Genomic DNA, 23,134 nt, shown 5'->3' on the forward strand with positions numbered 1-23,134 from the left:
GCTTCGAGTCTTTGATTTAATTTAGACCCATTGAGGCTCGGATTGAGGCGAATTTGGTGTCGTTGGGTTCATATTTTCAAGTCATTTGGTTCGACTGTAAGTGTGATGAAATCGGAGTTCAAATAGTCCCAAATTTAATTTCAAAAGTTTCCAACTTGATTTTACCTCGAGATTTGTGCCCGACCAAGATAATATATATATATTATCTATGAGTAGCATGAATCTTTATCAATTTTGGTTGGGCAACAGAGCCTTGAAGGCAGCGAACAGTAAGATATGTTTCTCTACTTAAAATTATGATAAGCTAAAGGATGAATGAACCTGAAGTTATTTTTTTTTAAGGCAAACACACACACAATGCATACATAAAGACTCGAACCCAAGACCTCTTAGTTAGAAGCATAAGCTCTCAACCAACAGGCCAAGGTGAGCTGTGTAAGTTATTTTTTCTTACATAAAGTTTTTAATTTATGGACAAACGATATTATCCTTATTTGCTCTTTATTTTCTACCCCATATTAGGTATTAGCAGTTGCTTATTATATGGGTCTCTAGGTGAATTACATGCTATCAAAATTAGGTTTATTTTCAGTTATAAATAATATATTTTATTACTCTAATATATTCTTATTATTAAGAAATTGTTTGGCATGAAGCATTAGAAGTACATATCACTCTTTTATTTGTATTTCAAAGTTTTTTTTTATTTGTTTTGATACGTCTTAAAAAACCGCTTTGATCTCACATAAATCTCTGTGCAAATATAAATTGGAAACTTCCATAATTAATTTTGGGACCATCCAAACTTTATTTTCAACAAGCTTATAGTCAAATTGAATATTTGGAGAAGACGAACCAAATGACATTAAAATAAGTTCAATCCAAGCTCAAACGAGCCCAAATCAAATGATTAAAACACTCTTCAAAGCTTTAAACCATTAATTGAATGACCAAATAATATCTAAATATGACATGCTTATAGTCGAATCGAGTGGCTCGACAAGAAGAATCCAACAAGCCTAACAAATTTTGAAATCATTAAGGAACTTAAATGACTGATAAATGCTTTATGAGCAAGAGAATATCAATCGTTTGATAGAACACTCCCAACATGCACTTGATCTTCTCCATATTTATCAATCCTTAATCGAATCAAGGGACAGCCGACAACTTCGTATCTTGGGACGCAACACTGCAATAGGGATGCGACGCGGCAGTAGGGACACGACTCGGGGTGTAGGCTGGTCAGGGACACACCGCAACGAGCAGATCGAAGTGGACGCGGATGCAATGCATGAGTCATGACATGTGATTGGGCCTAGGTAGTTGTGGTCAGCTACAGTCATGCAGGCAGCGGGTCAATTCGGGTAATTATCTTGTTTTCAGGTCAACTCAAACCTGAGATGATTTTTGAAACGGGTCGAAAATCCTAACCGAAGTTAACCTGGTTCTGGTTCGGGTCAACCCAAACTCAAATTTTATGTGTCTGATTTTTGGGTCGTGTCAAATATTAACACCCCTAACCGTTGCACCTGTCTCTCTCTTCTCAGTTTGTGTTCTGAATTTTTTTACAAACCTAGGATGTTGAACTTTATATCTCTCTAATATCCCGAATTTTTCAGAATGGAATAATTTGACATCGTTTGTGGGAAATGATTTTTAGCTGGGGATAACCTTTGTTATAACAAATTAGATGTAGACTGTGGGGGTCAACCTTAATTGCAATTGTGATAAAAAAAAATTCTTCCAATATTTTCAACATCTAAGATAATATCATTGATAATCATCTTTTATAAAGTTCTTAACAAGTGCAAGGATTCTTTAAGTAAATTTCAAGCTCTATATAATCCCTAGCTAGACTTTTACTCCTTGGGCGTAGTCATAACCTCTACCTCTAAAAAAAAGTAATTGTCTAAAGATAAACCAATATTCATCTTTGATTTGGGATACATTCGTCATTCACCCCTCTTAATTAAGGTATAATCGACTCCAGGGGGATTTGATTCGGCCTATTTCATAAAGTTTAACATTATTAAGCAATGCTCTCATAAATAATATCAGATAAGTCAAGCATAATAGGCATATTCTCTTAATCTCTTCAACAATGATTAAAGTCATCGAGCAACACTCTTACAAATAAACTTTTGATAGGTCAAATATCCTTGGTTGATTCTATCAACCTCTTCCACAAAGGTCAGCGCTATTAAACAACGCTCTAACAAACAACCTTGGATAGGTCAAACATCCTCAGGGGATTCTCTCAGCCTCTTTCATATATGTTAACGTCATCAAGTAATACTTTGACAAATAACCTTGGATAGGTTAAACATTCTTTATGGATTTTTCCAACCTTCTTAATATTAATTAACAACATCGAATAATGCTCTAATAAATAGCCCAATAAGGCATGCCCATGAGGTAGCCTTGAAGAGAAGCTAATAGTGGACAGGGTCCTCATTAGAAAGACTTCATAAGAGCATGTAGTTGACATGATCACCACTCATCAATGACCTTAGAAGGTTAAAAACCTTAAAAGGTACATGAATATTAAAAGATTTGTGAAGGCTAAAAGCCTTATAAGGTACATGTATATCAAAGATCTTAAGAGGTTAATAACCTAAAAAAATATAAGTACACCTAAAACTTTAAAGGCTAAAAACCTCAAAAGGTATAATATATGACTCATAAAGTTAAAAGCCTTAGAAGCTCTTATTTAAGAAGTTCGGAAGGCTAATCCATCTATAATTATGGATGATGATAATGACATCGTCGATGCCCATGGCTATCAGATAATGGACATCAACACAAGCGATTGCTCTAGCCAAGGTCCTATTGGAGATTATCAAGCCCTACTCATGGACGATGATAATTCTTAGATAACTGATCATTAAATGATTCAAAACCATGCCGATCAAAATCTGGAAGTTTTGTCATTATTGTGTTCTTAAGTGTAATGCTCTATTAGAGTCAAATCTAAAGAAGGTCAAATAACAGAAAAATATTATATTTGAAGATCCTTAGCCTAACTTATGAACATTAAACCTTTCTAAAACAATAAATAAAATTGTTAGGGATTTTTATGTACATAACACATAAAAGTATTATATTTACACACCTAACACATAAACAACACTATTTACTTGTATACCACATAAATAACATTCTCTTCATCTAAAATACCATTATTTTTACTTCAATTTTACATATTAACTGATTTCACATAGAAAATTGCCTAAATTTTCCTTGGACTAGAGGGGAGGTTCGACGACGGGACTTCAACAACACAGTTCAATAGAAGGCAAAAAAATGGAGAGAGGAGAAGCAACACACTTTAGGTAGATCACGAGAGGGACTTCTCAGGTTCAACAAAAGAAAAATAAAAGAGTGGCAGGGGCGTGGGTGTGGTTATTCACACTAGATGGACGAGTATATAAGAGGCAAATGAGTCATCGAAGAAGCTTTCATGGGGTAAAAGGATCGGGCTCGTAGGAGTCAGGGTGGGGTTTTGACGGGAATGTAATAGAGTGGTATTTTAGATGTTAGAAATATTATTTAGGCGATATAAAAGTAAATAGTATAACTTAGATATTAGATATATCATATATGAATAGTTTTAGAAAATATGCAAGTAAAACCCAAAATATTAAAATCCTCCTATTAACTCACCAGACCAAAAAAAGAGAACGTTAGGTGCATGGCAATAGCTCGACAACCAATCAAAATGTAACACACGGATCACGTGTTTTTAGAAAACCATCCTTAGTCGTTCGATCAAATAAGCAGCAGCGGATCTCTTCGATCACGAGCAAACCGACTTCTGCCTATTTCCTCCTTTCGGTCATCAAATATAAAGGCCGGACGCAACAACGTTATCATTTATTTCTCTACTGTTTTTCGTCGCCCCAAAAGAGGAAGACTAGAAACCCTAATCTGAAATTGCTACCCGGCGATGGCTCGTACGAAGCAAACTGCTCGAAAGTCAACCGGAGGCAAGGCTCCTCGAAAGCAGTTGGCCACCAAGGTATCCTAAGTTTTATCAATTGTTCTAGTAAGTAATCAATCCAGATCTTATAGCCACTCATCTATGCTTCTATTTCCTTGAATTCGTGAAGGCTGCGAGGAAGTCGGCTCCGACCACCGGAGGAGTTAAGAAGCCCCATCGTTACCGCCCTGGAACTGTCGCTCTCAGGTAACTGGTTGCTTTTAAAGTCGTTTTTAGGGCGTTTTTTTACTTGATCTGATTTGATTCAATTCGTTTTCCAGAGAGATTCGCAAATACCAGAAGAGTACCGAGCTGCTGATCCGAAAGCTGCCGTTCCAGAGGCTTGTTCGTGAGATCGCACAGGATTTCAAGACGGATCTGCGTTTCCAGAGCCACGCCGTGCTGGCTCTGCAGGAGGCAGCGGAGGCATACCTCGTTGGTCTCTTTGAAGACACAAATCTGTGCGCTATCCACGCCAAACGTGTTACCATCATGCCCAAGGACATCCAACTTGCCCGCCGTATCAGAGGAGAACGCGCTTAGGTCGTATTGATGGTCTCAGTATATTATTATTATGTAATTTTCTTTCTTGACTATGACTTCTCTCTTTCGTTTTGAGTCTCAATTCATGTAACAGTTTATGTGCATGTGCTAGTTTATGGATCTGAAACCTATTACTAGTTAGACTGATGTGGTACGTTTACTTGGTTAATATTTATAGAAAATATGTGAAATTAGCATGCTTTAGGGATGATTATGATCGTTTGTGGATGTTTTTTTTTTCCTCCCTTCTGCAATCTTTTAGATAAATATACAACCGATTGATTACCTGTGGGATGCTGTTTCCAGTTGTGCTTTCTTTTTATGTTTTTGAAGTTGATCCGGTGAACCGTGTTTAAAAGTGCTTGAGAACGGGATTAAATGTTCCAGATTCTGGCTGTTTACTCGATCAATTCCTTCTTTTCAGTTTATCAGTTTGCAAACTTGTCAACTGGTGAATTGTTCGGATCTTCTTGTAATTCTGCTGTGTTCCGAAGCAAAATTGTCTTTTTTTCCTGCTTAAAAATTGTATTCTGAAAGGAAGATCGTGATGATCGTGATTTGAGCTAGAATTACAGTTTCAGGTTTGGGTGGAATTCGCATTCATTGTTCAAGAATGTGAGGATGGAGATCTTCTAAACTTGGAGCTGCCTTTACTTCGATAATTGTGCTTGTAAGTTATTTTCTAATGGATCAATTGAATACATGGGTAATGACTACGCTAATATTTTTGGATTAAGGCGTTGTTTCGGTCCTTGGATGCCTTTTACATTGTTTTAGAAAGCAAATTTTAATATAAAAATTTTGAATTTGAAAATTTTTAAATAAAAGTTATTTTAAAAAGCAATAAGAGAGTTTTTTAAAGAATGTTTTTATGGAAGGAGCGTATATAAAATTTATATTACGAGGAGCTTTCATTTGAGCCTATTTCATGGGCTGGTCTTTTGGGGTTAGAGAGAAGATCCTATTTTCTATTTGATTTTATGCGCAAATTATTAGGTGACCATTGTTGTGCTTTCCATGAGCTTTTATTATGGTTATAATGCTTTTTTGAAAAAAATAGTTAATACATAATTTTAATTTTATATTAGTTATTTTTTTATTGAGTAATTGCAATATGAAAGTAAAAGCACAATAAAAATACAACAAATATCTTACTCATTGAGTATTTGTTGCCTTTTGTTGTGCTTTTCAAAAGGGCAATAATAGAGCATCTAATATTCAATTAAAATTATGTATTAGTTATCCTTTTTTAAAATATATCAAAAGCACATGAAAAGTGCAGGGAATTCGGACAAAAATTTAGGTCCAGTGATTGGACCTAATAATTTGTTGATCTTATGAGGTTTTACTTTTGAGAATCTTGTTAACTATTTGCTTTTCTTTAAGGTTATCTAATGAGTACGTTTTCTTGGGGTTGTTTATTAGAGTATTGTTTGATATCATTAATTTGTCTTGAAAAATTAAGAAAATTTATAAGGGATGTTTGATTTATTTGAGGTTTTTGTCATATCATTGTATTAACTATTATGATGCTAATTTATGTGTAAAAGTTAGAGAGAATTTATTAATGATGTTTGACTTACTCGATATTGTTTGTTAAAGTATTGTTCTATGGTGTTAATTTGTATGAAAGAGAACAAATTGAATCTTTTGGGGATCAATTATATTTTGATTGAGAGAGGGTGAATTGAAATAATAAAATCATGTAGACTGATTTATTGAGGGAGCCATGAAGAAAGCATTTGATGTAAAGTTGATGTACATGTGAGGAGTCGAATGGTAGGCATTTGGGCGATAGGGCTAAATGTGTTAGAGTTGTCAATGTCAAGTTCTTATTTGAAACCTTAGTCGATGAGGTGAGCTTTGTACCGGTTAATTGTGTTTAGGGGTATAAATAAGTTGTGATGAGCTCTAGTTGAGCCTAACTCGAGCTTGGCTCATGAGCAAAATCTTGAGTTCAAACTCAAGTATGACTTGTTCCATTATAAACGAGCTTACGAGCCACTCATAAGCTTTTTGTGTGTCTACGATCCGGTCTGTCTTTCACGTGTTTGTGATCTAGTTCGTCTTTCACGTGTTTGCGATCTGGTTCGCCTTTCACGTGTCTGCGATCTAATCCATCTTTTGTGGTTTGATCTGTCTTCCGCACGTGCAACATCCAGCAAACTCAAAAGGCCATTGGGCTTCTGTGTCATGTGTTTATTTAGAAAAAAAGCTATGATGAAGCACCTAATCCACCATTATTTGAAAAAAAAAACACCCATCAAACTTTTTATTGAAAAAAAAAAGTTTGAGCTCGAGCTGGCTTGGCTCACTTACACTCATATCCGTGCCTTCTAGTTTGAGTTTGGTTTTGTATATCCAATAATAGCCTAGAATTTGTTGGTTGGATGAAAGTGTAATTAAGGACCATTTCTCTTGTCGTTGAAGAGAGAGTGGTTCATTTGACATGGCATGTTATTACTCTGGGAGGCAAGAAGTTTGGGAGTAACTGGTTGCAGTGGGAGAAAAATTGGTTGGAGAGGAAAGTGAGAAGATTTATTTGGGCTTGAGATGTCCCATTTTAAGTTTGGTTTGCATGGATGTACTAAAGTGGCGGGAGGTGGAGTAAAATGGGATATGCTAGTCTTATTTGGTGGCAGGTTGGGAGATGATAAGGGAGTGTTGGAGTTTTGTGGAGAAGAGGCGTTGGTGTTTGGTGATGAGAGTTCTTTTTTAGTAGGTACTGATATGGAGGAGTGCGGTATGAGTAGCAGTGCGAGGTTGGGATTGTATTTGTTGGGATGTAAGATGGATGGTGTAGGTTGATTGTTTGTTGATAGGGAAATGTTTTCTCATGGAAGATGACATTTCATGTCATTTGCGAGTGAGAGGGTTATAACATCTTTAGTCGAGGTTAGAGTTGGAGTATCCTATGAAGATGTAGGGAGTGGAACACAGTGTGTGTTTGTTAAGTGAGAAGGGTCGTAGCCTTGTAAAGCATATGCAACCAAAGATTTTTAAATGTGTAGTGAGGTGCCTTTTTGTGAAGAATGTGGTAAGGAGATTTGAAGCCTATGTTTTTGGAAGGCAATCAATTTATTAAATATGCGGCGATCAGGAGTGCTTCATCTAAAAGGAGAAGTGAAGATGTGCATCATGTAGTAAGGTGTGGGTGATTTCGAGTAGATGACGATGTTTGCATTTAGAGACATCATTTATTTTGGGGTATATGGGCAGTTGAGTTGGAATTGTATGCATTTGTTGGTCAGGATTGTTGAACTTGTTTGTTTAGATGTTCATTGTCATTATCAGATCTAATTAGGAATTTAATGTTGGTGTTAAAGTAATTTTCGGCAACTGCAACGAAGTGGCTGAATTTTGTGAAAGTTTTAGATTTATTGAATAAAGGAAAGACCCATCACTACTTAGAAAAATTATCAATAAATATAACGTAATAGCGAAATTCGTCAAGAGAGGGTAATGGGGAAGGACCCCAAACATCAAAGTGAGTTAATTCTAGTGGTTTATTAGTATTTGATTATCGTAAACTACAAGATAGTTTGTGGCTTTTTGCCACATTGCAGGAAGTGTATATAACTGCTTAAGAGGAATTACAAGGTATTTTTAAAAATCTTGCAAGTTTGGTATTAATTGAGTGATGCAGGTGACCCAAACGAGCGTGCCATAGCTGTAAGTTGTTGAGTTGAGAAGTTAGAGTTGTAGGAGAAGAGTGACATTGGTGAAGAGAAGGGATACAACCCGTTACTACTGCGACTGTGGTGGATAATTTGTTGTGTTCTTAGATCCTTAATGATGAAGCTGATAGTGTCAAAGGAGATGGAGCAGTTGTTATCAATGGTAAGTTTCTGTATTGAAAGAAAGTTGTGGGAAATGAAAGGGACATGAAATAGATTATGAAGAAAAGGCTTACGATGTGAGAGTGGGGTATGGAGAAGACCACTGCAAGTGTTGATGATAGGCAAGGTGGGTTCGTTGCCAACGGTTGATGTTGTCAGTTACAGTGTAAGGAGTTGGATGTTGGAGGATCCAAAGGTTTGCCATAAGGTGAGCTAAAGCTCCAGAGTCTAAGTACCAGTCTATCGAAGTGATCCGTTGAAGTGAATTGAAAGCTACATAGAAGCTGAGGAGGAATTATATTGGAGATTGCATCGGTGCCAACAGTTAAGTGCAATGAGTCCGAGCTTTTTCCATAAAATTGATAAGTTGACATGTGCTATTGAAGGTTGTACCAACATGCGTGGGTTGGTTGAACTGGTGGGGTGGTTGTGTGTTATTGGGAGTTGAACGATTATTGGTTGGTGAAGAGACTATTTGAGTTATTTTCTAGTGACCAGGTCTTGAATGGCGACCGTGAGTAGCTGCTAGAGCCAAAGAATGAGGATAAGTTTCTATATATTTTTGAGGTTAGGTAAAGAGGTTGATTTCTTCACTATATAAAAGGGAGTAGAGGTTGTCGAAGTTGATAGGGTTAGTTATGTGCAAATGACTGTTTTGAAGGATTGATATGCATGTGTTAGTCCATTGAGTGTGTATATAATGAGATCTTCGACGTCAATATGAGAGCCTGTTGCAGAGATTTGATCAATGAGGTTTTTGATATTTGAGAGATGTTGGGTCATAGAGATATCTTTCAAGGAGTTACGGAACTCATTTTTGAGCTGGATAACTTGGGATCGATTTGTTGGTTGTGAATGTTTTTCCAAGGTTATTTAGATGTCATGAGAGGTGTTGAGGTTGAGAAGATAGGGTAGGATTTGAGTTGAGATAGTTTAGTAGTGAGTTGCAACAATATTTTAATCAATGAGTTGTCAAGGGCTGTATTCAAGATTAGGTAAGACGTCTTGGTAGGAGAGAGTGTTTGTTTTGGTGGTCAAATATTCTCACCAGAGAAAAAACCTTGGAAGTTGTTGGCAATTAACATTTTAAGGACTTGAAGTTTCCATAGGGAATAGTTGTTGCTGGTTAACCACTTGTGCACTATGTCTTTAAGATTTGGTGTGAGAAACTTGAGTGAGGGTGGGATGGGAGATTCTGTTATACTGGAAGACTATAATTGGGCTGGGTTTGGTATGGTGGAAAACATGCTAGAGGATTCACTCATCAGGTTGGAAAAGGTAGAGGAGAGCATCATCTTTGATACCATGAAAGAACTATATTAACATGAAAAACTCTATGAGAAGCACAGTGAAACACATAACCCAAGATAAAGAGATGATACTATTACATTTTCATTAGATGAAAATAAAGTAATACAATGAGGCGTATATATAGAGATAAAGCTGAGGTTCAAGTTACAACTTATGAGTGTCTTCTTACAGTGATGCATATGGAGAGTAACTATTAATGGTGGATATGAAGTCTGAAAAAGCTGCTCGTAGTACCATTTTTCCATATAAGGTGAAGTAGTGGAGAAGAGAGTTGAAATGGGTGCATGCTGATTATGATAGTTTATCATGAATGCCACAAGTATCCAAAATTAAATGTGATGATTGATGTATTTAGACTGTTATTGTGTTTTATAGGTGGAGATTAAGACATTTCTCAAGGAGTTGAAGTTTAATTGAGGACTATATAGAGCTTGAAATAAACTTGAAGTGTCTTTGTATTTGTTGGGAGCTTTATGAAAAATAGTTTCCAATGAAATTGTCTTGCATATTTAAAATGTTGGAGAAAATTTTCTTGGCCATAATCATAATTGAGGATGTGGCCAAGGTTTCCCCCCAACCAGGAATTGTTTCCCGCAGATGATACAAAACTATTTCATCTTAAAATATTCACAGTGGTAGAGAGATATAAAGCTTAGCATCCTAACATTGTACGGATATCCAACACATAAACAAATACAAGAGTAAGGTAAATCATGCATAAGAGACACCAACATAGGGAAAAATCACGAAACCTTATCCAATTAAATCGATTCCACTAGTGTTGGTGGTTGATTACAAATAATATCATTCATCGGAGGAGAATGCTCGCTCGATGTAGTAAATAAATATTGTATAGAGCATATTATATAGTTGGAGAACAACACGACAGTTGTTCTTAAGAGAGTGCTGACCCATTTTTTTGATCCATAAGACCGTAGTCAGTCAGTGATGGAGGTCGGAGGGACCTAACAAATGTAACGTTGGGTTGGAGTTTTGGCGGTTGTCAGAGAGTAGGCGAAAATTTGACATCAGTCGGTGGTTGGGAAGAAATCTAACAATGGCAGTGTTGGATAGAAAGTGCAAGAAAGCTCTCAAATTTTCTCCTCCCTTCACGTGTAGATTTGGAGTTTTCTATCGGGCGACCCAAACTATTTCCTTTGATTCTGAAGATTATGTTAAACATTTAAGTGCCTTAGAGATGTCAGAATTGAGTGATCTTGAGCTCGTTGGATTCTTCTTGTCAAGCCGCTCTATTCGACTATAAACATGTCATTATGTTGTTAACTTAAATTTTAATTATGTTAGTTAAGCGTGATGAGAAGTTGGTTGGGGGTTCTCAAAAACAGTTGTGAGCCATTTGCTCAAGGGTTCAAATGCAAAGACCTATTTTTTTTCATACAAAACTGCGACATTGTAAATCTAACGTCAATGCACTGTAGATCCCATCTCGGACAAGAAGCTCAACATTGAGGGGTCTAGACAAAATGATATGGTATTGTAGACCCATATAAAGAACCCAACACCATGATGATGTTAGCCTATTGAGTCAGTTTCTTTCTTGCAATTTTATGTTTCGTAATCTCAAAAGATATTTGTGTGCATAAAAAGGGTGTGAACTTGTGAGAAAAGAAAAATCTTTATAATTTATCTTATTTTTCATAGTGATTTTTTTGACTTGGTTTGGCTCCATAGCTTTTTCCCATTATGGGGATTTTATTATGGGAATTTTCCAAGTTGAATTTGGTATTCTTTCTCCATTGTTTGCTTTCTTGTTTGTTTCATTCTTTATATACGCCCAACATTTTGATGGATTTCAATGCTCTTATTTATATTCAAATTTGTGTAATTCAAAATCAATAATCTTAACGTAAACCCATGAGATTTGAAGCCTATCTTGATGCATTATATATTGACATATTATTTTTGGCAAAATTTTTAAAAAAGACGAGTGATTTTCCTACAGTGTTAACTACCATCTTCTGACCATGATTACTCAAAAATCATTACCCAACCACCATATCATAACTTTATAACATACCATAACAAAATAGATTGATGCACATCATCACCATTAATGCTGATGCACACAATCATAGAAAAAGGCTGATACATGTTGTTGACACCAATGTCGATACCCACCAACTTTGTTGCTCGCCATCACCAACAACATCGACACTTGTCAACAAAGTTGATGTTTTTTATCATTACCAACCTTGATGCTAGTTGTCGCCAATAATAATGATGCATTATATCTATACTTACTGTTATAATCCTCAACATTAAAAAATTATTTTAAGTGTTATTATAAGTTCAAATTATAAATTATTTTTGTCATAATATAGATATTATTGTACTCTAATAATAATAATAATTTTTTAATTTTGGACTTTGTTGAAATTTTTTAAGAAATTGATACCTATCAGTACAAGTGAATTTTATTAAAATTTTTTAGACAGTTAGCTAATTTTTGAATCTTTTTTTTCATACTTTTTGAATATTTAGATTTGAAGATAAAAATATTTATTTAAATTTTATTCTAAAATTTAAATTATTAGAGTAATTACATTTATACCATTATATTAATTTGTTATAAAAAACTAATCCCAGTTACTTAACTTATTAACATTTTTTATTTTTACAAAACTAGAGAAGGAAAAGGGGAAATTAGAGAAAATGAGAGAAGGAAAAGTAAAGTTAGGGTTGATGATGATAGAGCGGCTTTTACCAGTCAGCTTGGTTGAAAATTTTGTTCATCACAAGATGTGTTATATTTTGCCTATTTTTATTATTAATAATTTAGTATTTTTTTTTTGGATTTTTTTCTATCAAAATTCTAATTGGTTTTATAAAAATACAATTTTATCAAATTCTGATAATTTTATCTGTGTAACTTTTGATATGTTATCGGAATGACTTTTATGGTTATTTTTTATTCATGATTGATGATTTCTTTTTCCTAGGGATTTTGAAAATACAGTAATTTTTATTAATTCAGAAATTTAATTTAACATCTGAAAATATTAATTTAATTCAATTAAAGTTTCAAAATGTTGTTATATATAATTTATGGTAATTCAATTAAATTTTATAATATTTTATCAAATTGTAATAATATATATTTTTCATACAATATTTGAGTTACTATTACAGCACAATATTTTGAGTTCTTTTAGTTTCATTGATTGACTTCTATTTTAGGTAGCGATAACATATTAAGTTGTGTTAGCTCACACTTATATTTCTTTCATTTTTCAGGCTAGGGAAAGAATAAGAGCAGAGTAGTTTTGATAGCAAATATCAATATGTGCAATAACTATGCCTTTTTGGTTAGTTTTATTTTTGCAGGCTTGACATTCATTTTGTTATGTTTGTCACTTGTCAAATATATATATCATTTTTGAGATTCAATTATCTTTTGCTTTATTTTATATTTACTAGTCACTACCGCAACTTATACGTCGGAAAAAAATTATCGACGCACCATAAACCGGCGGAGATATTTGCGCCGGAACATGCGCCGGAAACTACCGGTTCCGTCGGATTGTACATTGTTTCCGGCGGATTAAGTCCGCCGGTAATAACAGGTTTTCCTGTAGTGAGTGGTTATGCATGTATTATGCATAAATTTAAAGTTTAGTTTTTCTCAGCACTTCTCCAGCTAGATTTTGGGGTTAGTTTCTGATTATTAACATGATCAGATACAATATGGCATATGTGCTATCGGGACATATTGAATCAGATTGTGACACCAACAATGACACATGTCATCGCCAATAATGTCAATAAAGCAATGACATATAATAAGTTCACTACATGTTATCACCACCAATGCTAATGGCAAATGTTGACATACAAATTTATGTTATATTTCAAGGTATATATTCTCCCCTCTTTTCAACAGAACGGTAAAACCAACTGCCAACAATCTCTTGAATTAAACTTGAACGCTTCAAAGCTCCCCTGTAAACTATTTTCCACAGTTCATAAAATACTCTTATGCATCAACGCTTGCAACATTCGACATACATTAATTGAATTATTTCATAAGAACAAGACCTTGTGATTTCTCTCTTTTCTAATTTTCACATAAAAAATGTCTCTATTAAAAATGTCTCTATTACATTGTTCTCGATTTATGTGATACTTATGTGTGCAAGTTCTTGATACAAAACTAAGATAATAAATTATATATCTCTAATATCACAAATATTCTAACATATAACAATATTATTATTTTTATCTCAAATAACAAACTACATTAACATAAAATATTTATTTAAGAAAACAAGTTCAACATAAATGTGTGAAAGAAATTCCATCTCAAATATTAAAATTGCTTATATTTAAAAAAGTCTGTGATTAAATTTTTTTTTTGTGTTTTCCTGCAAACAATTTAAACTTTGACCTATTTTTTTTTTAATTTATTGTTTGAAAATTGAATTTCGGGTGCTCAACGTCATCAGTGGTCATGAAGATAAATCAGACATCTCACAAAGTTTTATAACTTAAATATGAAAGACAATATCATAAAGATTTTTTAATTAAATTATTTATTTGTCTATGCCTTATCTTCATATCCTTTATTTAATGAAGAAAACGTATTTATATGAGATTTTGCCCTGCCACGTTAGCAGGCTAACAACTACGTGGCAAGGTAAAAGTTTCATGCAAAATAACAATAAAATAATTTACTCTTAATTTTTTTTTTAAATCGCACTTATTTTACAAATTACTTAAAATTTTGCCTTTAAAAATAGATGGTAAAAAATTAAGTCCATTTTTTTTACCAAAAAAAAAAAATTATAGATGGTAAAAAATTAAGTCCATTTTTTTTCCGTATAAATTAAAAAAATCTCATTTTATATTTGACATAAAATCATTTAAAATTTATCAAAAAAAAAAAAAAGATTTTAAAAAAGGAAAAAGTAGGAGAGGAGAATCACTGGATCAAAACATTATAGAGACCTAATTTTTAGTTCAATAAATTTTTATATTGAAAAATTACTTTAAAAAGTAGAATAAAGCTGTTTTCAAATGAAGCCTTAGGCTCTGTTTGGAACGGCTTTCTTATTGCATCTTAAATTAAATTTTTAGCAAAAAAATTAAATTTTGGTATTAAAAATTTATTTTAAAAAATAATAAAAAAAAACTGTTCCAAACAAAACCTTAAATATTTCACATACATCCCAATTACTTTTCGAAGACGCTTTTACTGACCAGATCAATAATGAAATGATGCTATTTGTTGCAAATAGTAAATATTTAATTAAGCTTATCTACCAAAGATTGCATTCACCCTATAACAACAACAAGGCTTTATTTTACTTTGAGATCGGCTACATGAATCTTTTTTATTCATTACTTCTAAGATTACAATCACTCTAATTTAGAAAAACAAATAATTATTGGTGTAAATTACTTTAGTACATAAAGATTTGAAAGTTATTGATAATATTCTGAATTAAAGATCATTTAAATCAAATTTAAAATTGGCCATTCAATTTTTTATTTTTTTTATAAATGAAGAATAAACAACATATGAATTTTGATTTTGTTAATAGTATGCAATGATTTTAATAAAAAAGTTCCAAATTAGGGTAGGTGTGGGTGAGTAATGGAGGGAATTTATATTTTTATATTTTTAATGTGGACTCTAATTTTGAACGATTAAAAGATCAAAATAATCTCCGAACTTTTTATTGAGTATTAAAATAATTTCAGATTATTTAAAAGCCTCATTTTAGTTTATTATTTTTTTAAATAGGAAATTAAATGACCACATAGAAAGATTAATTTGATTCCTAGCTAAACAGTCGAGGTCAAATTGATACTTTTATTTTAGAGAAGATTTTTTATGAATTTGTGGATAAAGTTCATATGAATTTGCTGAGTTTTGATAAGTAATTATGGGTAAATATTTTCAATATCTTCTAACTCTGTATATTTTGCTATTGGGCTAAGAATACTTGATTGGAGGGCTTGGGGCAACTTGAACTCAAAGGTCACAATGGCGACTTCTTTTGATTAATCATGAGGCTGAGTTGGCTAATTTTTAGTCTATATATCATCTAAATCATATTTATAATTCTTATAACATATTTTATTCACAAATTATTATACAAAATTATTTATATTTTTGTAGAATTTTGATTTTATTTCTATGAATTATTGTTTAATGCTCTGCAATATATTTCATAAAGAATTAATATTATTAAAATTTTAATAAAACACGGCTAAAAAGCATTTTGACATTATCCAATTATAATTGCAATAATTTATTGTAGAAGGAAATTACAAAATAAGACTTGGCCGTTCTGCAGAGCTTCAGTGGGTAATAAAGGCGAAATGAAATTCGGATAGAACCCACGCTGACATGAAATTGAAATTCTCCTTAAATTCACGCGGATTTCCACGGTGAGAGAGAGAAAGGGCGGGCAAGCCGAGGGGTCCGCCTCGGCCACACGGAAGAATCGGAGACTACTCGAAAGGATACTGGACTCAGAAGCAACGCAGGCGAGAGAGAGAGAGAGAGAGCGCACACTAGAGAAGGAGAGAACGCTTCGGCTGCTCCGCCCTCTGACGAAGCTGAGTTACCGCCTTTATGCTCATTATCCATCACACATTTGGCGCGATCCGCAGCCTAGGCAGCGGTTGCCGGCATTCCATTTGTCGGCACATTCGTCTTCCTCCTCTTCCCTTGCCTACCTTCTTCTAAAACTCAATTACAAATCCTCCGTTTTCTCTTCTTCTTCTGCATGGAGGAAGCAGAGGAATCCCGCAACGGTATGATGCAGACTTTAAAACCCTCTTCTTCCTCTTCTAATTTCCCCAGCCGATTGGAATCTACGACCGGCGGCCGCGTATTCTACCGCCAGTTCCCTCCTACCCTCATCCCTGATGTCTCCAAGCGCCCCGGCATCCCCCCTGTCCATCCATTATTCACCCCTACCTCACTATACCCCCAGATCCCAACCCCCGGCGGCAGTGCCGCGCCGACGTCTCCAGCGAACTTAAATCCTTTGCCTTCGCATTGCCGCTCCCTCTCCCAGCCTTCTTTCTTTTCTCTGGACTCGCTGCCATCGTTCACTTCTTCACCTTTTCCCGACCAGGCGGCTCCCACCGATGTGAACATGGAGAACTGTTCTGCGGCTGCCCCCCTCACGCAGCAAACTCCTCTCCTGCCTGCAAGAAGAGACCATGCCGTCACTGAAGGGATCCCTCCGCGTAAAGCGCATAGGCGATCACAGAGCGACATCCCGTCTGCATTTCTACAGTCTTCTAATCCTATGTCCGGACTCCCCCCGCTGCCTCAACATCTGCAGGTGACTAGAGAAAGCCCTCCTATTGGATTGGTTAAGCGCCAAACTCAATTTGTGAAGCAAGAGACTGAATGTGATAGAGAAGGTGATAGTGATCTAAAATCTGAGGGAGATGGAGGAGATGATCTCATCAATGCTTACATGAATCTGGACAGCTTGGACACTCTCAATTCTTCTGGTACTGAAGATAAGCGTGATGACTTAGACAGCAAGGCTAGCGGCTCCAAGACGAATGGTGCCGAAAGTAGTGAGAATGAAGCTGAGAGTAGTATGAATGAGGGTGTGAGTAGAATGGTGGAGAGAAAAGAGGGACACAAGAGAAGCGCAGTTGGAGATCCTTCTCCGATCAATATCGCGCCTAGACATTGTAGGAGTCTTTCGATGGATAGCTTTATGGGAAGGTTGAATTTTGGAGAGGAATTACCAAAGCTACCGCCTTCCCCTGGGGATAGGCCTGGTCAACATTCACATAGCGGATCAATGGATGGGATGTCCAACACATTTAGTTTGGAGTTTGGTAATGGGGAGTTTACTGGTGCCGAGATGAAGAAAATAATGGCTAATGAAAAGCTTGCAGAGATAGCAATGAGTGATCCTAAAAGAGCTAAGAGGTGCTTAAATTTTCTCATTTGTGTCATTTACTATAACATGGTACTTCAGAATCCTACCAAATTTCTTGTGTTCATTTGGCAGGATATTAGCAAATCGCCAATCTGCTGCTCGTTCCAAGGAGCGAAAGATGCGCTATATCTCAGAGCTGGAACACAAGGTGCAAACTTTGCAGACAGAAGCAACAACATTGTCCGCTCAGCTGACTTTGTTACAGGTGTTTTTGCAAAAGCTTTTTGTCCGTTGTTATTGGCTAATGCATGTTAATATGATAATTTGGAAATATTGAAGCAATTTTGGCTTTCAGTTGATCTAAGATGTTCTCTTAATACTTTTATTTGACTTCTGTAGAGAGACTCAGCGGGAATCGCATCTCAGAATAATCATTTGAAGTTTCGATTGCAAGCTATGGAGCAGCAAGCACAGCTTAGAGACGGTAATTTTCTTTTTACTAAAACTTTTGTACCTAGATTTATGAATATGATTCTTTACACCAAACAAGAAGGCTGGCAGTTTTTTTTTTAAAGGCTTTTCTCAACTTGTATACAATGATGTCTCTAGGTACGGGTATCCGTGTTGCTCGAATAAACGATACATGTTATTGCTATTCCTGCTTACTTGTTTTTGGTATATTTGTACACAAACTGTTATTTGTGCTATGGTGTTTTCCTAGATCAATGCAAGTAAAAAATGATCATGATAGACTGCTTATTCCACCCGTATGGGTTTCTACTCGGCTAACAAATATCATGATATTCTCTTTTATCTCACGGCGAATGCATTTATGACGTGGGGAGAAAACCTGAAGAAGATAACTCTAAAAGCCCAACAGTTCTAACACCTAAAAACAATGAAAATACTGTTTTAATTCCACAAATAATCATCCATACTTCCTTCTTACAATGGGTTATACTCATAAGCTAGCAAGAGAAATCTAGAGAAATCAAAAAAGTTCTAGAAATCTATAACAAACTTGTAACAAACTAAATCACATATGTCTATGGAACATTTTAACTAAGATGCTCTCCATCAATTTATATCAGGGTTGTAAAATTAGACCCCAAACTTTGATAATTATGCTAAATAGATTGATTCTGACTTCGGCTTCATTTGGAATGCTAGCTTTGAGAAGTAGTAAGAAAGTCGTCTCAAATGAAGCTTTCATTAATAGTTTTGGGAATCGTAGGGACTTTATAGGCTGTTGGCGGTTGGTTTGTTGATAGTTTTAGGAATCGTAGGTACTTGTGAGGATGTTAGCACTCCAATTGTTTTCCTGTATTGGATAGATAATAATCACATTATTAACTTTGCCATGTTTGGTAATTCTTGTTCAATTGCTTTGCTTCCAAAAACTTGCATATCAAGCGTCTAATTTGTGCTGGAGATATAAAAATAGATACAGTCAATTCATTATTATTTCAATTTTAAATACCTGACATTTCATTATGGCCTAGTTTGTTAAAGTCTATTTTTTCTTATAATGCGCGTACACTTCCATTTCATGACCCCGGGCATTTAGAAAGACGTGTGTAGCAACTTGTCCATCTTTATGAGGTAGTTGTGACTATATTAAAAAATGCAACACAATAGTGACATGATTGTACAAACGAAGCCCATGTCATGGATGTGATTGATATTTAAAATTTTAATTTCATAGAATAAATTTAATTTCTTAATTGCGTTGAATACCTTCTGAATTGCCAGTAGACTACCATAACCTTTTATACTATGCATCACTAGGAGGTTGATTACTTTGATTACATAGTATTTCCTGGGGGCTATTTTGATTGCAGTATTATTGGATGGCAATGTTTTTTTCAAAAAGTTTGTATTTGATTTAGGCTTCATTTTTTTACTGCTTCTTAAAGCATCTTTTTAGTATAAAAATTAAAATTTTGTATTAGAAGCTGCTTTAAAAAGTAGTAAGAAAAACCATCTCAAACGAAGCCTTAGTCTTATTTTAAGAGCATCCTGAGAGGTTTCAGAAGATGTCAGGGTCTTCCGTAGATGTCACCCAATTTTTATTGATATCTAGATGCCGTTGATTTAGGGCACGTGTTGATTATATGAAAGTTATTTAAAAATGTCTGCAAACTAAATGGTATAACATGGATTGCATTGCAGTGTCTGTGAACCTAACAACCGCTTACATTGAATCATTCTACCTAAAGTTTCTCATTTCAAGACACTCCTATGAAATAGAAAAACCATAGTGAAAAAATATTCTAATTATGTTGAATTTGAAGTTTGTGCCCATGAAAAGTTGTGAGCTTTAACATCAAATTAGGCCTCTCATAGACATTATAGAAAAAAATTCAATTGAAGCTTTTAGAGTTGATTGCATTTGAGAGAATAGTTTTTCGAGCAGGTTAACTAGATTGATTTATTTGGCGTTGGCAATGTTAGATGAATTCATTTTTTATAGAATAATAGGCCTGGGACAGCTTTCTTTTGAATGTATTCTGAGATTGACTATGTACTGCTCAAAGTTGAGAGTATTGTTATAATATTTATTTTCTAAGACGGTTTTAAGTTTTTTATTTTCTATTTCGCTATCTTCAGATTATTGAAAGATATATTTGGTTTCATGGACATAATTTTTTAGTTTCTTTTCAAAAAAATGTTTTTTTTTTTTTGTCTTTTTGATCCATTACTTTGTTAAGGAGCGATAAGTTAAGTTGTGCCAAAGATTGGTGAAGTGAGCTAACCTGCAATATGGAAGCTGCATAGTACTTTGAGCCAGTTGTGACATTCTTTTGTTTTATTTTTCTACTTTCCTAACGGGTCATCGGAAGAGTGCTGTTTTATGTGACCAAACCATCTAAGACGGCTCTCTCTAATCTTATCTTCCTTAGGAGCTACTTGAACCTTTTCATGTAAATATAAATTGTACTTTGATTGCCATAAAACAAATTCCAACTGAATTTGTACCTTTTTGTTTAATGTTCAGCTTTGAATGAAGCGCTGTCCGCAGAGGTTCATCGTCTGAAACTTTCTACTGGGGAACCACTCTCTGCTAGCTTAAACCATCAAATTCAACTAAAGCCTCAAATGTTACAACTTCAACAGCAGTTGCAAAAACACCATATCCATGCCTCACAAATGGCTCTTCACCCTCTCCAGTCGCCTGAAAAACAGGAACAAAAGCTAAACGCTGATGCTTCAGATACTGAAATGAACCAGTGATTTACTACTGAGGCGCTCAAACACCAAACCATTTCTTACTTACAAGGCAATCAAAAAGGTTCGCTTGTTATGCTTTCGTTCTTCTTTCTGAAATTCTTTTAAACTCTTATTTTTTTTGTTCAAGTAGATAATTTGGAATGTATAAGGGCCGTATTTGTTTTGTAACTAGAAGTACTCGTCTCAACTACAACGAACAGGATGGATTTGAATAGTTGCTGCAGCCTATATTGTTCTTTTATGCAAAATTTTTTTTTTGGTTAACTTGTACTTCATGTTTGTTTGATAAATTTGCTAGTACTTTGCTGGCTTTAATTTTTTACTTTATTATTCATTGCAGACGATCTATTTGTTCATTGCATATTCTTATTTGGGTTTCTTTATATTGTTTGATCATGAACATTTAAGTGTTTATTTGATGAAAAATAAAATCATCTCAAATAGATTATCATTCAATTTGATTTCAAAATATATACATGACATGAAAAGTTGAATAGATATCCAGCTCACACACAGATGAAATGATATAGGACTTTGCTTATATGAATACAAGGTGAACATTTTTTTTTTCCTTACAAAAAATAATTAATTTAGGGCAGAATATAGGATTAAGATTTCGTTTGGGATGATTTTTTTATTGTTTCTATAATTTTTGCACTAAAAAATTGCTTTAAGAATTAATAAGAAAATTACTCCAAATGAAAAGCCTAAGTGGTTCATGACTGAAGGTTATCTTGTTCATTACATTTTTAAAATTTAAAATCTATTTGGTCTAAAATATTATTTACAGAATATTATTAATCAAATAATGTCATATTTGAAATAATAAAGCCTTATTTATAATAATTAATGGTGATTAACTTTTTAAAATCTTCATAATTTAATATTTTTAAATAGCATTCAATTGGATAAAGCATTTATCTAAATTGTATCTGAATGATATTATTTTGGATTGAGCTCAAATTCGAATCATTAATATGAATCGATGCCTCCAATCACAGATGGAAACAAATCAAAGTCATCCAAAAGTATAATGCATACATTAAATGAGAATTTTTTTCTTAATTTAGGTTAATTAAAAAAATTCACTCATACTTGCATCATATATGTAAGATTCAAATCTAAGATCTTTTGGTTGATCGTCAAAGTTCTCAGCCAACACATCAAGATTTGTTGAGTAAATGAGAATCATCATTGATTTAGTTTTCATTTGGGATAACTTTCTTACTGCTTCTTAAGACAGTTTTTTAGTACAAAAAATTAAAATTATTGTACTAAAAAATTACTTTACACACAACTCATCTAGGTCAGTTGGTTGGAAGCTTAAGCTGCGAACTAAGAGGTCTTCAGTTCAAGTCTTGTATATGCGATTTGTGTGTGTCTGCCTTAATTGGCTTAAATGTCCAAAAAAAATATTTTTAAGAAGCAATAATAAAATCGTCCCAAATGAAGCCTTTAATTTTATTTGGGACGATTTTTTTATTGTTTCTTAAAATATTTTTTATATAAAGAATTAATATTTTTACTAAAATTTTGATTTAAGAATAAGCAAGAAAGCTGTTAAAAATGAAACCATAGTAATTAACAAAGGTTGAATCAGTCTTGCACACTTATTGATTAAAAGTTCTTCATGAATTTAATGTTAACCAAATATGGTTGCGGGCTATAAATCAGGCCAATAAGACAAGCGACAGCTATTGATCTTATCCACGAGAAACTTTATAATCAAGGTATTATTGTCATGTGTCACGTCTGGACCTAATACTTATAAAATATTTGTACATAATTCACAGTATTTAACTATTTATTCATGCTTTTATGGTTTTTTATAATGGCTTTTGGTACCAGCTCACTCTATTAAATGTATGTCGTTGACGGGGTAGGACCCTATTTGATCAGAAGATCACACCCAGCTTCGACTGTTATAATTTTTTATAAAAATTGTTGCGGGCTAGAGTATACGCGGCGATAGAGTTAGAGTTCTACATATTAGCATTGCACAGATATATACCTCACACACAGAGAACACAAGATTTTTTACGTGAAAAATCTTAGAAAAAGAAAAAACCACGGGGCCTGGCCAGTTGAGAATGATTCAATTAGAACTCGAATAGATTACAGCGGGCTGACTCGTCCTTGAGGGCGATCATATTACAAATGTCAACTGCAAAGTTCAAATCTTGTGACAAACGGGGATGATATTCCGACGTCATTTGGTGGTCTGGTAGAAGTCCGTCGTGACTTGGAAATTCAAGAGTTTATTGGTAGCCCGACAAAACTCCAGGGTCACTTGGTGGTTCGGCAGAACTCCGGGCGTCAAGTGGTGGTCTAGTAGAACACCGGGCCTC

General features: G+C 34.3%; 2 protein-coding genes across 2 annotated transcripts; both read left to right on the forward strand.

The window, feature by feature from the left end:
- The first annotated feature begins 3,860 nt into the window (after nucleotides 1-3,860).
- Nucleotides 3,861-4,739, forward strand: LOC110116683 (histone H3.3). The gene is made up of 3 exons (XM_020850367.2): nucleotides 3,861-4,021; nucleotides 4,113-4,189; nucleotides 4,264-4,739. The coding sequence occupies exons 1-3, from the start codon at nucleotides 3,950-3,952 to the stop codon at nucleotides 4,523-4,525; spliced, it is 411 nt and encodes a 136-aa protein (XP_020706026.1). The 5' UTR covers nucleotides 3,861-3,949; the 3' UTR covers nucleotides 4,526-4,739.
- Nucleotides 4,740-16,076: 11,337 nt separating this feature from the next.
- Nucleotides 16,077-21,120, forward strand: LOC110116680 (transcription factor RF2a-like). The gene is made up of 4 exons (XM_020850363.2): nucleotides 16,077-17,605; nucleotides 17,688-17,820; nucleotides 17,955-18,039; nucleotides 20,554-21,120. The coding sequence occupies exons 1-4, from the start codon at nucleotides 16,431-16,433 to the stop codon at nucleotides 20,787-20,789; spliced, it is 1,629 nt and encodes a 542-aa protein (XP_020706022.1). The 5' UTR covers nucleotides 16,077-16,430; the 3' UTR covers nucleotides 20,790-21,120.
- The last annotated feature ends 2,014 nt before the right edge of the window (nucleotides 21,121-23,134 follow it).

Source organism: Dendrobium catenatum, unplaced genomic scaffold (genome assembly GCF_001605985.2).
Source record: "Dendrobium catenatum unplaced genomic scaffold, ASM160598v2 fragScaff_scaffold_793, whole genome shotgun sequence".
Lineage (NCBI taxonomy): Eukaryota > Viridiplantae > Streptophyta > Magnoliopsida > Asparagales > Orchidaceae > Dendrobium > Dendrobium catenatum.